Raw genomic sequence first — 15,417 nt, 5'->3', positions numbered from 1 at the left:
AAGTAACCTAATCCACACTCTTTTACTTCCAAAGGCCATGGGAACCTTGTTAGGTTACATGGCATCATGGACTCCATCAAGGACCAGAAGATTTTAGGTCAAAAGGAGTGAGCTGAACATTAACATTATGGGAGGTATGCAACCCAACCTTGTCTGCCTAGGGGGACTCATTTATTATCAAATTCAGAAAATGAACTGCTGATAAAATAAAAGCTTGCCTTTGTTATGATTTGTTTTGTTATACCCAGATATCATTCATAGAACAGTGGCCATTGAAATGTTATATAATAAAACAAAATATTATTCTAACGTTTTAGGAGCGTTTTTATCAGACAAACTTTTATTGTGCTTTTACTTTATTCAAAACCGGAAATACCCTTTTTGTGTTGCACCTCCTCAGAACTGTGTTTTCAGCAAAACGGTCCTGACCTCCCACTTGTTCTTACGTACTAGGTTCCTAGCTAGCTGTCCTGGATGTAAACAATTGATTGACCACAACAATCTTGACGTTGTAGTTTAATCTGCCCTTGAACTTTGTGACAGATAGCTATATTTGCGACATTATACGACATTAATAGAGACACTTGCATCCAACAACGTTCCCAGATTGGTTGGTAGCAAACGTTATACGAAGTAACGTTAGCTAGCTATTGCCACATCTTGTATTTTTCAGTGGTTGACGTGTAACGTTAGTTGCTAACTAGTTAGCAAATAATAGCCCATGTCATAACAAGTCTGATCTAAAGTTGCAGTGCTGTTGCTTTCAAGGAAAACGTCGTTCATCTAATGAGAATGGTGCACATTCTAAGAAGCTAAGAAAAGCACAAACACGACTGAACTACAGTGACAGGTACAGTATGTTTTTATTTAACCTTTAATGAACTAGGAAAGTCAGTTAAGAACAAATTCTTATTTACAATGACGGCCTACACCGGCCAAACCCGGACGACGCTGAGCCGATTGTGCGCCGCCCTATGGGACTTCCAATCACGGCCGGTTGTGATACAGCCTGGATTCGAACCAGGGTGTCTGTAGTGACGCCTCACGCACTGAGATGCAGTGCCTAAGAAAAGCACCACTTGGGTTAACAAGGGGAAGCATGGCATTGTTGCATGGCACTAGCTTACTGTTGTGTGTGTGTGTGTGTGTGTGTGTGTGTGTGTGTGTGTGTGTGTGTGTGTTTAAACCATTAGATTGTGGTTAGATTTACAAAATTAGATTGTGTAGTTATATTATTGGTTTTAGTTATGCAGGAATAATTTGTCAAATTTAAATTAAAGTCAGTGCATGTAAAACATCCACATAATACACTTTGCAATATAACTAAGTATCCCTCCCCATCCACTCTAGGCATCCGCTCTCGTCCCAGCCATGGCTGGTCTCCTCCACAGAAGGTTGCGTCTGAGAACTGCTCTTAGGTGGATGAGTCCCCTCAGCACTGCCTCACCTCCAGCCGTAGTCAGAACTTTACCCCCAGGTTTCAGCAGCAGCCTGCTCCAGACACCCAGGCCTGGGTCTTGTGGCGTCCGCTGTCGGGAGCTCCATGCTGGGGAAGAGAGACCCACCCCGTCACCCACAGCTGCCCCAGAGAGGAGGCCTTTCTCCAGGGTAACTCCAGAGGACCTGGCCTTCTTCAGCAAGATAATACCAGGCAGGACCATCACTGACCCAGATATACTGGAGGCCTGTAATGTGGACTGGCTCAAGTCAGTGAGAGGTGAGAAAGAAAGAGAGGGGGAGGGAGAGAGCGAGAGAAACAAATAGTAAAAACAAATATGAAAATGTATGCACTCACTACTTTAAGTCACTGTGGATAAGAGTGTCTGCTAAATAACTAAAATGTAGAAAGATCGGTCAGAGGAGGGAGATTGTGGAGGAAAGAGCTTGCTATCTTTGTCTCCTCTGTAGGGTTGTTAGGAACTGTTTATGTACTTGTTACTGTTGTATTGAGTCGATGTGTTGATCTCCTCTCTCTGTCTGTGCAGGTTTCAGTGAGGTTCTGCTGAGGCCCCAGACTACAGAGGAAGTTTCTCAGATCCTTGGGTATTATTCTCCAGTCTTCTACTTTATGAAGCCAGGTTTCCTCTACTGTTGTAGTGTTACATGACTGGTAGGAGGCAGTGTTCCTGTGTTCTAATGTTGTGGTGTGTTTCTCCTGTAGGTACTGTAACAGTCGTAACCTGGCAGTGAGTCCTCAGGGTGGTAACACAGGGCTGGTTGGAGGCAGTGTTCCTGTCTATGATGAGATCATCCTCTCTACCGTTCTCATGAACAATGTCATCAACTTCGACTCTGTCTCCGGTCAGTATCGTCTGTAATTCTATGGTTACTGTCAGTATTCATTGGTCAGTTACACGTCAAATTTCCTGTTCCAATTATCAAAGTTTTGCCCTAGTGTTTTACAGTCCAATCCAGTTGAGCCAGACTCACCCCTCTCTCTCTTCCTCTCCTGCTAGGTATTCTGTCGTGCCAAGCAGGTTGTGTTTTGGAGAGCCTGTCTCTTTACCTAGAGGACAGGGACTACATCATGCCTCTGGACCTGGGGGCAAAGGGAAGCTGCCATATAGGAGGCAACGTAGCCACTAACGCTGGAGGACTGAGGCTGCTACGCTACGGATCCCTACGAGGGACAGTATTAGGACTAGAGGTGGTCAGTAGGGGAGGGGGGGAGACAGGGGGCTATGCCTTTTGAAATTCAACTAACTATAAAGGACAGCACCAATACTCTGTGTGTGTATTTGTGTGTAGGTGCTAGCAGACGGGAGGGTCCTGGACTGCCTAGCCACCCTGAGGAAGGACAACACAGGATATGACCTCAAACAGCTGTTCATCGGGTCAGAGGGCACGCTGGGGGTCATCACCGCCGTAACCATCCTGTGTCCACGGAAACCTAAAGCCGTCAACGTGGCCTTCCTGGGTGGGTGTGACCTGACCTCATGACCCCTCATGACCTTGTAACTGGTGATCATCTGATGTCACATATGCATCCTCCTTTTGACTTATTTATGTTTACACACTTTCACGCAGTCCAATATATGACGCATGTGATGTGTTTCTTCTGTGAGATGATCGTCATGACAATTTAATGTGATGATATGATCGTGTGTGTGTGTCCAGGCTGTGAGAGTTTTGAGCAGCTGCTGCAGACCTTCCAGCGGTGTAGAGGCATGCTGGGAGAGATCCTCTCAGCCTTTGAGTTCCTGGACAGAGAGTGTATGAGACTACTGAACACACACCTGAAACTGGCGAACCCTATCACAGGTACACACACACACACAGATTTTCTAATGCTTTTGAACGTTCTAGTAATTGTTCGTTTGAGTAATTCTAACTCTGATTGGTTCAAAGCCTCCTATCTATTTCCTGCTTTGTTCCGCAGACTGTCCGTTCTACATCATCATAGAAACGTCCGGGTCTAACCCCACCCACGATGAGGAGAAGTTGCACCAGTTTCTGGAGGAGGCCATGACATCATCCCAGGTTATCGACGGGACCGTAGCAACGGAGGAGGCCAAAATCAAGGTGACTTTCATTTTTTAATATGTTGATATCAAATAAAAGAGAATCATTAAAAAGAATGATAAAACATTGGAGGATGCAAGACATGTTGCCTCAATGTGTTTTCCTGTGTGTGTGTTCCTGTGTGTTTTCCTGTGTGTGTTTTCCTGTGTGTGTTTTCCTGTGTGTGTTTTCCTGTGTGTGTTTTCCTGTGTGTGTTTTCCTGTGTGTGTGTTCCTGTGTGTGTTTAGGCTCTCTGGTCACTGCGTGAGCGGGTAACAGAGGCTTTAACTCATGATGGTTTCACATATAAATACGACATCTCACTTCCTGTGGAACGGATCTACCAGCTGGTCACAGATATGAGAGAACACCTGGGAAACAGGGCCAAAAGTGTGGTGGGATACGGACACGTTGGTAAGACTGTGTGTGTGTGTGTGTGTGTGTGTGTGTGTGTGTGTGTGTGTGTGTGTGTGTGTGTGTGTGTGTGTGTGTGTGTGTGTGTGTGTGTGTGTGTGTGCCTGACTCTGTGTGTGTCCTCTCCTCCCACCAGGTGATGGTAACCTCCACCTGAACATCACCTCTCCTACCAAAGACCCCAACCTCCTGGCGTCCATCGAACCCTTTGTCTATGAGTGGACGGCCCGTTTCCAGGGCAGCATCAGCGCAGAGCACGGCCTGGGCCTGAAGAAGAGGAACTATATTTACTACAGTAAAGCCAGCCTGGCTGTCGCTCTGATGGGGAACATTAAGACCATGTTAGACCCCAAAGGCATTCTCAACCCTTATAAGACCCTGCCGGACGACCTGCAATGACCATATTGCTCCTTACCTGATTAACTTAATAACTTAAACACCTGACCTGACCTTGACTCAACTCTCATAAGACACTACCAGTTGACCTTTCACCTTTCACCCTGCACGACCATACCCGATGAAATCAATTAACCCTGACCCAAACCCCCCTCCAGACTACAGACTCAGACCACCTCCACTGCTGACTCCAGAGCCCAGATCCACAAAACCTTCTTAACAAGAAATGTCTTACTTGTTTTGCATAAGAAGTGTTTTGTGAATCTGGGCCCAGGTCTCTGGTAGGGTGTTATTGTTGTGTAAAGATACTATAAGGCTTGTCTAGGTTAGGATTCAATCTGATCGCGCTTTGTCGGCTACCAGGAGACAGGCCAGTACATCAGGAGACGTGGAGGAGGCCGTAGGAGGGCAACAACCCAGCAGCAGGACCGCTACCTCCGCCTTTGTGCAAGGAGGAGCACTGCCAGAGCCCTGCAAAATGACCTCCAGCAGGCCACAAAAATGTGCAACCCCCACCTGTGGACGTCGGGCCCTCATACCACCCTCATGGAGGCTGTTTCTGACCGTTTGAGCAGACACATGCACATTTGTGGCCTGCTGGAGGTCATTTTGCAGGGCTCTGGCAGTGCTCCTCCTTGCACAAAGGCGGAGGTAGCGGTCCTGCTGCTGGGTTGTTGCCCTCCTACGGCCTCCTCCACGTCTCCTGATGTACTGGCCTATCTCCTGGTAGCGCCTCAATGCTCTGGACACTACGCTGACAGACACAGCAAACCTTCTTGCCACAGCTCGCATTGATGTGCCATCCTGAATGAGCTGCACTACCTGAGCCACTTGTGTGGGTTGTAGACTCCGTCTCATGCTACCACTAGAGTGAAAGCACCGCCAGCATTCAAAAATGACCAAAACATCAGCCAGTCGCCGAGAACTCAGGAACGTTACCTTTAAATTTCAATCGAGCTAAAACATGGATCTTCCTGCGATACGGATCTAATCCAGCCCCTAGAAATACACCAATCTGCCCTTAAAACACATTTCTCTCTTGACCTCCTTGAGTAGGTAGAAGTTGCCTGATACAGGGTCTGATATGTCATCCCCGTAGTGGTTTTAAGGTTAGTATGTGGGTAGTATGGTAATCTGATTATAGATCTGTGGTTAGGGGAAACTTCTACCTGGAACCTGAATTGAGCGACACCTGGTTATCTTCAGTACCAGTGTGAAAACAGATCACTTTACAGAGTCTTATCAAGGGGCTCAACTTTAAAAACCTTGGTACTAGTACAACCCTATTACAAAGACATTTTCCACAGACACTGTTCCTTACAAATTTACGGTCAGAATTCAATCCAGTTACACCTCCGACCCACAAAAGGAGCAATGTGTTTTTCAGCTAACCAGGCTACTGTGGATCGGATTTAATCCTGGCTTTTCCTGTAAAACATTCTCTCAAAAGGAACAAGTCTCTTTCCTATGCGTTGGCGATCCTGTCCACTAATCCCGATCAGGTAAGGTCCTGGCTGAGCAGAATCATTAGTTGCATGTGATTAAATTTGCCTGACACTCCGGCAGGGCCGGTTCCAGGCATAAGTGACATGAGCGGTCACTAAGGGCCTCCGGGATCCCCCCCAAAACAGGAACTCAGCCGGGTCTCAACTTACTATTGAGAGTAAGAATAGTAGAATATACCAGCTGCAATTTAGAAATGTTGTGTAACAGCAGTTTTTCTCTTGTTATGTCAGTCACTGACAGTCACTCAATTAACCATGTCAGCTAGTCTAGCCAGCTATCTAAATGTGTAGTAATCATGGCCAAATACCGACCGGGCACGCAGGGCACATGCCCACGGTCCCTGACCTCCAAGGGGGCCCCATTGATTTTGTTAGTCATTCTCACTCAGATATATTAACATGACATGTCATTATGTGTAGAATTACAGGAACTTGGCAAAATGTGTTAATGTTTCTGTTTTCTCTCTGCCCCAAAACTTCTGCGGTCCAATGCAAGCCGTTTTAATGTCAATATCAAATCATTTCTGGGTAACATTTAAGGCATACTTCAGGATTTTGGCAATAAGCTCCCTTTTTTTTTTTGTCAATTAGCAGACGCTCTTATCCAGAGCGACTTACAGTAGTGAGTGAATACAATTTCATACCTTTTCTACTTCCCCATAGTCAGATGAACTCGTAGATACCATTTGTGTCTACGTGCCGTTTGAAGGAAGGTATTAACTAGCATTAGTGCAATTGCTAACTAGAGTTAGCACATGCTAGTAGATACCTTAGACTAGTTAGCATTGGCTCACGAGACTGACTTCAAACAGGATACAGAGACATACAAATGGTATGCAGTTCATCTAACTGGTGAAAGAGAGAAAGGGCTTCATTGCTAAAATACGGAGGTATCCCTTTAAGTACCTGTGATTGTTTTCAATTAAAATGGTCAAAAATAGCTTCTTAGCAAGAGTAATTTCTAAGGCAAAACACTTTACTAACACTGTCTGGGAGTGGAAAACTAAATGTTATTGGGAGAGGTTTGGAACTCTTTTTTTATTGGTCTATTAACTCATTTACCACATGGTGATGTCACCATGGAAGGCTGAAACTTCCTCCCACCAAAACAGGCTGAAATTCCAAACAGCTACTACACTAAAAGGGCATTATCATCATGTTCACAGTATTATTCAAACCTCATACTGTGGAAATATATAGAACACAGGAAAATCACGTAAAAAAACACAAAAAAAAAAACATTCTCTCTCCGTAAAGAGGGGGGGGCCAATAAAATGTTTTGTCGCGAGGTGGGGACCCCACAACCAAATCTGGCTTAGGGCCTCAAAGGCTAGAGCCGGCCCTGCACTCTGGGTAGGGAGTTTTTCACTTTTGAAACCAGTCAAGGTGAAAACTCTGCCAACATGGCACAGGTGTGACGTAAATCAAGAGCACTGGGTGGAATTCTACAAAGCATACAACACTGAATCAGTATGTGGTTCCTATATTTATAACAATACATTCACAGCTCACAATTTAAAGCATGTGGAGGCATGTCTCCTGACTTCCTCTGTAAATACACAATGTCTTACTAGCCAAAAAACTGCATTTACATGGGTACATAAAGTTTTCTTGTGTAGTAATCAGTTTTCCCTTACCAAGACCAACTCCCAGTCATAACATTACAAATCATCATAGTCCCACCCTACACACAAAGCACATTACATAAATATTTTACTATAGAGTTCACAACCGTAGCGTTCATTTGATCCTATTGGCTCTGTTCCTGTGTAACTGAACTCAAGATTGTGTGTTCGTTCGTGTGTGTACCTACATTGGAATACACAGCTGATTGTCTGAGTAGAGCAACATAATATGATTGGCTGAACATTGAAACGACAAATGGGCAGAAGTGCGTGTGTGTAGAGGGTCTGAGCCCCAGCGTTGACCCCTGCAGCGTGTACAGGCCTTTAAAGCAGGGTAAGGCTACGGTAACACCATCTCTCACACGGAGTGACCAGATAGTTCAGTTCAGCATTCAGCCAATACGGAAAACAACATTCATGTTCAGTAGCAGCAGCTGTGTCCATCTGATCTGTTATCTCCACCCCCCTGCCTTTTATCTCTCCTCTAGCAGTCGTCCTCCTCTCCTCACGACTTCTTTCCTTTCTCCAGGGAGCTATGGATCTTGTTCAGGGTCTTTTTGATGCGCAGGGCTGTGAGGCGAGCCGAGGGGTTCTGGTACCAACACTCCTTCATCAGTTTCACCAGGGCACACAGGGTCTAGAGAGAGAGAGGAGAGGGGGCGAGAGATGGAGAGGGTCATTGTAAGTTGATACACAAGAAGACAGGGTTTGAAACACAGAAACCTGAGAACGGATGACCTTAATTTAGTGTTACCGTTAAGGTCATGGTACCAGTGTGTGTGGACATGTAGTGGTCATACTCACAGGGTCGGAGAACCAGCGGTTGGGGATGAACGGTCGTTGTTGTTCCACACACACCACCTTCCTCATGTCCTCGAAGCTGGGGTCGTTAGGCACCTGGTCATAGAACGGAGGCTTGTACTCCTCCACAATACCTGATCACAGGGGTAAGAGGACATCTAGTGTTAGGGTCAAGGGTTACAGGGGCTAGGTGAAGGAAAGGCGACGAGGAGAGGAAGCCACTTGACATCAGAGGTTCCTGAACTATTTGAGGTAATAAAAACATTACTAGTCCTCACCGTTGCTGTAGGTTCTCCTAGCGATCTCCCACAGCACCAGACCGAAGGCCCAGATGTCCACTCTCTTATAGGCATCAAAACAGTCTGTCTGGATGGACTCATCCAACACCTCAGGAGCCATGTAGCGCTTGGTGCCCACCTTGGGGTTGTTTCCTACATCCAGCTGGTTGTCTGACTGGGAGTGGGTTACCGCCAGGCCTGTAGGGAACAGGGAGAGAGGAGAGAAACTGGTCAGTACTGGCACAAAATGGCTACTGTGTGTGACTGTGGCTGCCCTGTTGATTTTTTGTTATATGGCTCTGCATCTATCAATCTCTGACATATTTCTTTCACACTGGATTTAAGTACCGACGCTAATTAGTAGCATGTAAAGACAGACACTCAGACATACACACTACTGACCCAGATCAGCTATACAACAGCGTAGCTCCTTGGTCACCAGTATATTCTTGCTTTTCAGGTCTCGGTGAGCGATGGCCGGCTTCCCCTCGGTGCCGAAGATCTCCGTGTGCAGGTGCACCAAACCGCACGCCACCGACGTCGCCATCGCTAGGCCCTCCCCCGTCTCCACGGGAACCCTCTGGAGGTAGTCGTAGAGCGAGCCGTTGTCATGGTAATGTGTGATAAGCCAGAGCTGGGTGCTGGAGTTCCGAGACGTCATATCTGACGCCATGAAGCCTGGAAGGAAACCGAGAGGTCAAATATCTTCACTAATAACTATTATTTTAATAGTACCATCAGGGTTCTCCCCAGGAACTTTTAACAAGGTGCTGCTGTACGGCGGGAGATTTTTGAACACCTATAATGGTCTTACAGGCCATTCGGAAAGTATTCAGACCCCTTGACTTTTCCCACATTTTGTTACAGCCTTATTCTAAATTGGATTAAAATATTTTTTCCCCCTCATCAATCTACACACAATACCCAATAATGACAAAGCGAAAACAGACATTTTTGCAAATGTATTAATAAGAGAATTGTATACATACATATTCAGACCCTTTGCTATGAGACTTGAAATTGAACTCAGGTGCATCCTGTTTCCATTGATCGTCCTTTAGATGTTTCTGCAACATGGAGTCCACCTGTGGTAAATTCAACTGATTGGACATGATTTGGAAAGGCACACACCTGTCTATATAAGGTCCCACAGTTGACAGTGCATGTCAGAGCAAAAACCAAACCATGAGGTCGAAGGAGTTGTCCGTAGAGCTCCGAGACAGGATTGTGTCGAGGCACAGATCTGGGGTACCAAAAAACCTGAAAATAGCTGTGCAGCGACGCTCCCTATCCCTTTTTTTGTGCAAACATTTCAACAAACCCGTTTTTGCTTCGTCATTATGGGGTATTGTGTGTAGATTGAGGGGGGAAAACGATTTAATCCATTTTAGAATTAGGCTGTAAAGTAACAATGTTGAAAAGGTCAAGGGGTCTGAATACTTTCCGAAGGCACTGTACATGATAACACCACCCCTCTTACATTATTTGGGGAGAACCCTGACCATTATTATTAAATATTATTTGAATATTACCATTTCATATCTTAACATTGTTCAATATGCTGTTGTGTACTTGTGTCCAATATAGCGTGTGGGAGCTGGATGTGCTTAGAGAGAGATGGACTCCTACTCACCCAGTATGTTCTCGTGTCTCAGTAGCACTGTGTTGTAGATCTCAGTCTCTCTGAACCATGACCTCTCGTCTCGGGAGGAGAAGATTTTCACAGCCACGTTCTCCCCCTGCCACTGACCCCTCCAGACCTCTCCATAACGCCCCTTCCCTAAAGACATGGGGAGAGAGACCTCATTCGTTACAAAACCCATGTTTACATTTCTGTTATATGTGTTTGTCTGTTGTATGTGTTGTGATTCTATGTAGATACACACGCCATCAGGTTGATCTAATTATTGCGTTTCTACGTACCTACACACTCCATCAGGCTGATCTGTCTGGCCACAGTTCTCTGGACCAGGAAGGGCAGGCCTGAACCACTGCCTGACGTACAGGAGTGGTCCAACAGCTCCTAGAGAGAGAAGTGGGGGAGAGACAGAGGTCATCAGGGTTCTCTATAAAATACATGCAAACAAACTCATACAAGTATTTTCTTCTCACAGCCAGAGTGCTGTCCCCAACATTAGAGGTGATGAGTCCGTCAATCACATCCTGTTCTGGGTCAAACTCCTGTAGTCGCTGTAGCCTGCCGTGGTGCAGCCTCCTGCAGCCCAACACAGATAGGACTGACAGGAGGGTTAGGATCACTACTGGACCCAATACAAACAGGGCCAGAGTCTCCACACGATACCTCACAGGCTCTTCTTTTGGAGCTGGAGGGAGAAAGGCGGAAGAGAGAGAAAATGTTACATCACTATAACTGGACCCAGCATGCCATGAAACAAGCCAAATTCTTTGCTTTTCTTAAAAGTAGTTTAAGGGGTGCAGTTCCTACCTGTAGCGAGGAGGGGCAGTAGTGAGCTGGCGGTGGCGTTGCGGTTGCACATGAAGCTGGAGCAGCAGAGCAGGGCATGGCTGAGGGAGGAGGCCGTAGAACAGATCAAACGGGTCTTCTCTGATCCCTGCAGGCAGCCTCGTGTTACTACGGCCCCATGGCTACTGACCGCCACCGACGAGTAGCACTGAGAGCCCTCGCACTGGGGGGAGTTCAGGCAGCCGCTGCCCTCACACACACACAGCAACTGGCCATCTAATAGAGAGAGAGGAGAAGAAGAAGGGAAGAAAGTTAACACACATGCAAAGCAAATGTCCATATGAGAGAGAGCGTTAGATATACTTTATGTCTACCTTCGGCCAATGTCTGCAGGGTCTGTAGCAGCAGGAACAGAAAGACACAACGACCCATTTGGTTCACTGCACTGTAGGGGAGAGGGAGACGGTCAGCTCTCAGAACTGGTCACAGTCTTTTATTTCCTCTCTTAAGGGACACAATGTCTTTTGTCTCAATTGATCGATCCTCTGCAGCGTGTGTGAGTGAATTAAACTGGGCTGCAACTCGCAATGTTGACAGGGAAAAATACATAGCCACACTATGTTGTTGTCTTAGGGATCTTTTTATGTTGTGTTGTAGTGTCTCTCGTCGTGATGTGTGGTTGGTCCTATATTTTTATTCCCAGCCCCCGTCGCCGCAGGAGGCCCTTTGTCTTTTGGTAGGCCATCATTGTAAATAACAATTTGTTCTTAACGGACTTGCCTACTTAAATAAAGGTTAAATAAAACATTTAAAAATAAACAAATAGCAGAATATAAGATCCACATTAGACCAATCTGGATTGGTCAATTTAATTTCTATTTAGAGAGGAATTGAAACTGAATTGCTATTCACTCTCTGAATAGACTGAATTGCATTGGAACTGACCCAAGCCCTGGTCAGATATGGGCTTACTACTAGCAGGTCTTACTTGTAGTGGTCCAGTTGGGATGCTCTGCTGTGCCTTAGGGCTCAGACATAGCCAGTCTGGCCTCTACAAATCTCCGGAGGGGACAGGAGAGAAGCGCAAACAGTAACGTTAGCAACATTCAGTTAGACACATTCTCATATCAGGTAGCCATCATACATGTATTACTGCTTATTTTATGGCCGGGTTTCTCAACTGCACAATGTACAACACATTAATGATGTGATGTACATCAGTCTAGGAAGTACAAAACCAACACTGTGGTAAAGTTACTGGTTTGACTCTTTCAGTCACCATAAAACACGCATAGCTAGTTAGACAACGTTAGCTACCTAGCGAAAATGTTCTAGATATCTAGTTGGCTAGACATGATTTGTGTCATGCCCTGGAAGGTTTAGTGGAAACTAACTGGCTAGCAGCCAGTCTTCACACATCTGTTCTCCTCGGCCATCTAGCTAGCTACTGTTCGCTAACGCAGGCAGACAACTTGCCTAGCTAGTTATACTATGGCATTGTTGAACACTCCTGATTGGCTTGAAGAGCATTCTAGAGCGTGCATTATGTAAGGGATAATCAACGAGTTCTGTGGAAAATAATGGAACGACGTGGGAGGTGTGTTCCACGACGCGCTAGAGGAGTGAACTAACCTTCCACAGAGTTGCATTATTTTTTAGAGAACGCATAGAGCCCCGAGTTCATTATCCCTTTCATACCATGGCTATAATTTAACACATTTGCTGCTATGAATGTGTTTAACATCTAGTAGCTAGCTAGTTTACTAGCTAGCTACAGTAGTTGACTTGGTAACCAAACAGACTTGCTAGTTTAGCTAACCAAACCATCAGTCCCAGCTTGCTATTATGAAAATCTAATTCAGCAACGACAATAATGTTTTCAATTAAGCTTTTGCTTTCAAAAGCAGCTCGAACATCTAAGAATGAACTTAGCCATCGAATTCTACTGTGCTGATATACTGTGCGTTATTTAAAGCAATAAGGCTCGAGGGGGTGTGGTATATGTCCAATATACCACGGCCAAGGGCTGTTCTTATCACGACGCAACGCAGTGTCTGGATACAGGCCTTAGCCTCTGTATATTAATTATATACCACAAACCCCCAAGGTGCCTTATTGCTATTATAAACTGGTCAACGTAATTAGAGCAGTAAAAATTATTTGTCATACCCGTGGTATACAGTCTGATATACCACGGCTGTCAGCCAATCAGTGTTCAGGGCTCAAACCACCCAGTTTATAAAGGGCATTATAACCTGGGTGGTCAAGCCCTGAATGCTGATTGGCTGACAGCCGTGGTATATCAGACCATGTACCACGGGTATGACAAAACATTTATTTTTACTGCTCTAATTATGTTGTTAACCAGTTTATAATAGCAGTAAGGCACCACGGAGGTTTATGGTATTTGGACAATATACCACGGCTAAGAACAGCCCTTAGCAGTGGTATATTGGCCATATACCACACCCTCTCAAGCCTTATTGCTTAATTATACCATGGCATTGTTGAATACTCTTGAAGGGCATTCTAGAGCGTGCATTATTTCAACTGGATGTTTTAACACATTTCTAGCAGCAAACGTGTTAAATTATAACCATGGTATAAGAGGGATAATCAACTCTATAATCAACTTCCCTTTTTCCAAAATTTGTTCTGTTACAGACTTATTCTAAAATGTATTTAAAAAAAGATATCCAATCTACTCACAATACCCCATAATGACAATGCGAACAGGTTTAGAATTTTTTGCAAATGTATTAAAAATAAAAAACAGTAATACCTTTTTTACATAAGTATTCAGACCCTTTGCTATGATACTTGAAATTGAGCTCAGGTGCATCCTGTTTTTATTGATCATCCTTGAGATGTTTCTACAACTTGATTGGAGTCCACCTGTGTTCAATTCAATTGATTGGACATGATTTGGAAAGACACACACCTGTCTATATAAGGTCCCCCAGCTGACAGTGGATGTCAGAGCAAAAACCAAGCCATGCGAACGAAGGAATTGTCCGTAGAGCTCCGAGATAGGATCGTGTCGAGGCACAGATCTGGGGAAGGGTACAAAAAAATCTCTGCAACATTGAAGGTCCCGAAGAACACAGTGGCCTCCATCATTCTTAAATGGAAGAAGTTTGGAACCACCAAGACTCTTCCTAGAGCTGGCCGCCCAGCCAAGCTGAGAAATCGGGGGAGAAGGGTCGGGGAGATGACCAAGAACCCGATGGTGACTCTGACATAGCTCTAGAGTTCCTCTGTGGAGATGGGAGAACCTTCCAGAAGGACAACCATCTCTGCAGCACTCCCCCAATCAGGCCTTTATACTACAGTAGCCAGATGGAAGCCACTCCTCAGTAAAAGGCACATGACAGCCCACTTTGAGTTTGTCAAAAGGCACCTAAAGGACTCTCAGACCATGGGAAACAAGATTCTCTGGTCTGATGAAACCAAACTCGAACTCTTTGGCCTGAATGCGAAGCGTCACATCTGGAGGAAATCTGGCACCATCCCTACAGTGAAGCTTGGTGGTGGCAGCATCATGCTGTGGGGATGTTGTTCAGCAGATCGAGGGAAAGATGAACGTAGAAGAGTACAGAGAGATACTTAATGAAAACCTGCTTCAGAGTGCTCAGGACCTCAGACTAGGGCAAAGGTTCACCTTCCAACAGCACAACGACCCTAAGTACACAACCAAGACAACGCAGGAGTGGCTTCCAGACAAGTCTCTGAATATCCTTGAGTGGCACGGAATTGAACCCGATCGAACATCCCTGGAGAGACCTGAAAATATCTGTGAGGCGACCCTCACCATCCAACCTGACAGAGCTTGAGAGGATCGGCAGAGAAGAATGGTAGAAATTCCCCAAATACAGGTGTGCCAAGCTTGTAGAGTCATGGTGCTTCAACAAAGTACTGAGTAAAGGGTCTGAATACTTATGTAAATGTGATATTTCAGTTTTTTATTCTCTATACATTTGCAAAAATCTAAAATCCAGTTTTTCCTTTGGCTTTGTCATTATGGGTTATTGTGTGGAGAATTGGGGGGTACAATTTAATCAATTTTAGAATAAGGCTGTAACGTAAAAAGATGTGGAAAAAGTCAAGGGGTCTACACTTTCCGAATGCACTGTATTATTGTATCAAAACGTCTAGTTAGCGAACGTTTACTTGCTGTTTTATTAGTTTACAATTCACTAAGCTATTGGCAATTTCGCTACGCTAACGTTGAACCATCTTAACGTTAACGTTACTTGTTCTAGCTCAGCTTCGTTAGCATGCCCTTAGCTGGCTAGTAGCAGCTAGCTCCCCAAAAGCTTGCGAAATGGTGCTTACCTGACCTTAATTAACTGATTTGGGTAGGGCTAATCCAAATTAGCGTGCTAGTTAGTTCAGTTGCTTTTACTGTAAAAAGGCTGAACGAATCGACCACCACCCACAGGCTTCTTGTTGGGTCGTGCAGTTCTAGCGCA

General features: G+C 45.2%; 2 protein-coding genes across 3 annotated transcripts; one reads left to right on the top strand and one right to left on the bottom strand.

Annotated features, from left to right (window-relative positions):
• The first annotated feature begins 445 nt into the window (after window positions 1-445).
• Window positions 446-4,689, top strand: d2hgdh (D-2-hydroxyglutarate dehydrogenase). Its single transcript, XM_038979928.1, has 10 exons — window positions 446-850; window positions 1,351-1,717; window positions 1,986-2,043; window positions 2,162-2,301; window positions 2,457-2,650; window positions 2,749-2,917; window positions 3,118-3,261; window positions 3,380-3,522; window positions 3,750-3,915; window positions 4,052-4,689. The coding sequence occupies exons 2-10, from the start codon at window positions 1,372-1,374 to the stop codon at window positions 4,312-4,314; spliced, it is 1,623 nt and encodes a 540-aa protein (XP_038835856.1). The 5' UTR covers window positions 446-850; window positions 1,351-1,371; the 3' UTR covers window positions 4,315-4,689.
• A 2,330-nt stretch (window positions 4,690-7,019) lies between these two features.
• On the bottom strand, window positions 7,020-15,417 carry LOC120033541 (activin receptor type-1-like). Of its 2 annotated transcripts, none has more exons than XM_038979930.1 (11): window positions 15,281-15,417; window positions 11,934-11,996; window positions 11,320-11,390; window positions 10,967-11,221; window positions 10,633-10,844; window positions 10,444-10,543; window positions 10,154-10,300; window positions 8,923-9,198; window positions 8,521-8,718; window positions 8,246-8,376; window positions 7,020-8,078 (listed from the first exon to the last, which is right to left on the bottom strand). In XM_038979930.1, the coding sequence occupies exons 3-11, from the start codon at window positions 11,375-11,377 to the stop codon at window positions 7,947-7,949; spliced, it is 1,509 nt and encodes a 502-aa protein (XP_038835858.1). In that variant the 5' UTR covers window positions 11,378-11,390; window positions 11,934-11,996; window positions 15,281-15,417; the 3' UTR covers window positions 7,020-7,946. The 2 variants fall into 2 exon arrangements, with proteins under 2 accessions (XP_038835858.1, XP_038835859.1); XM_038979931.1 differs by having other exon boundaries at window positions 15,286-15,417.

The sequence above is a fragment of the Salvelinus namaycush genome, chromosome 40, assembly GCF_016432855.1.
Source record: "Salvelinus namaycush isolate Seneca chromosome 40, SaNama_1.0, whole genome shotgun sequence".
NCBI lineage: Eukaryota > Metazoa > Chordata > Actinopteri > Salmoniformes > Salmonidae > Salvelinus > Salvelinus namaycush.
The sequence above is the reverse complement of the archived record's forward strand: the minus strand, read 5'-3'. Positions and strand labels throughout refer to the sequence as shown.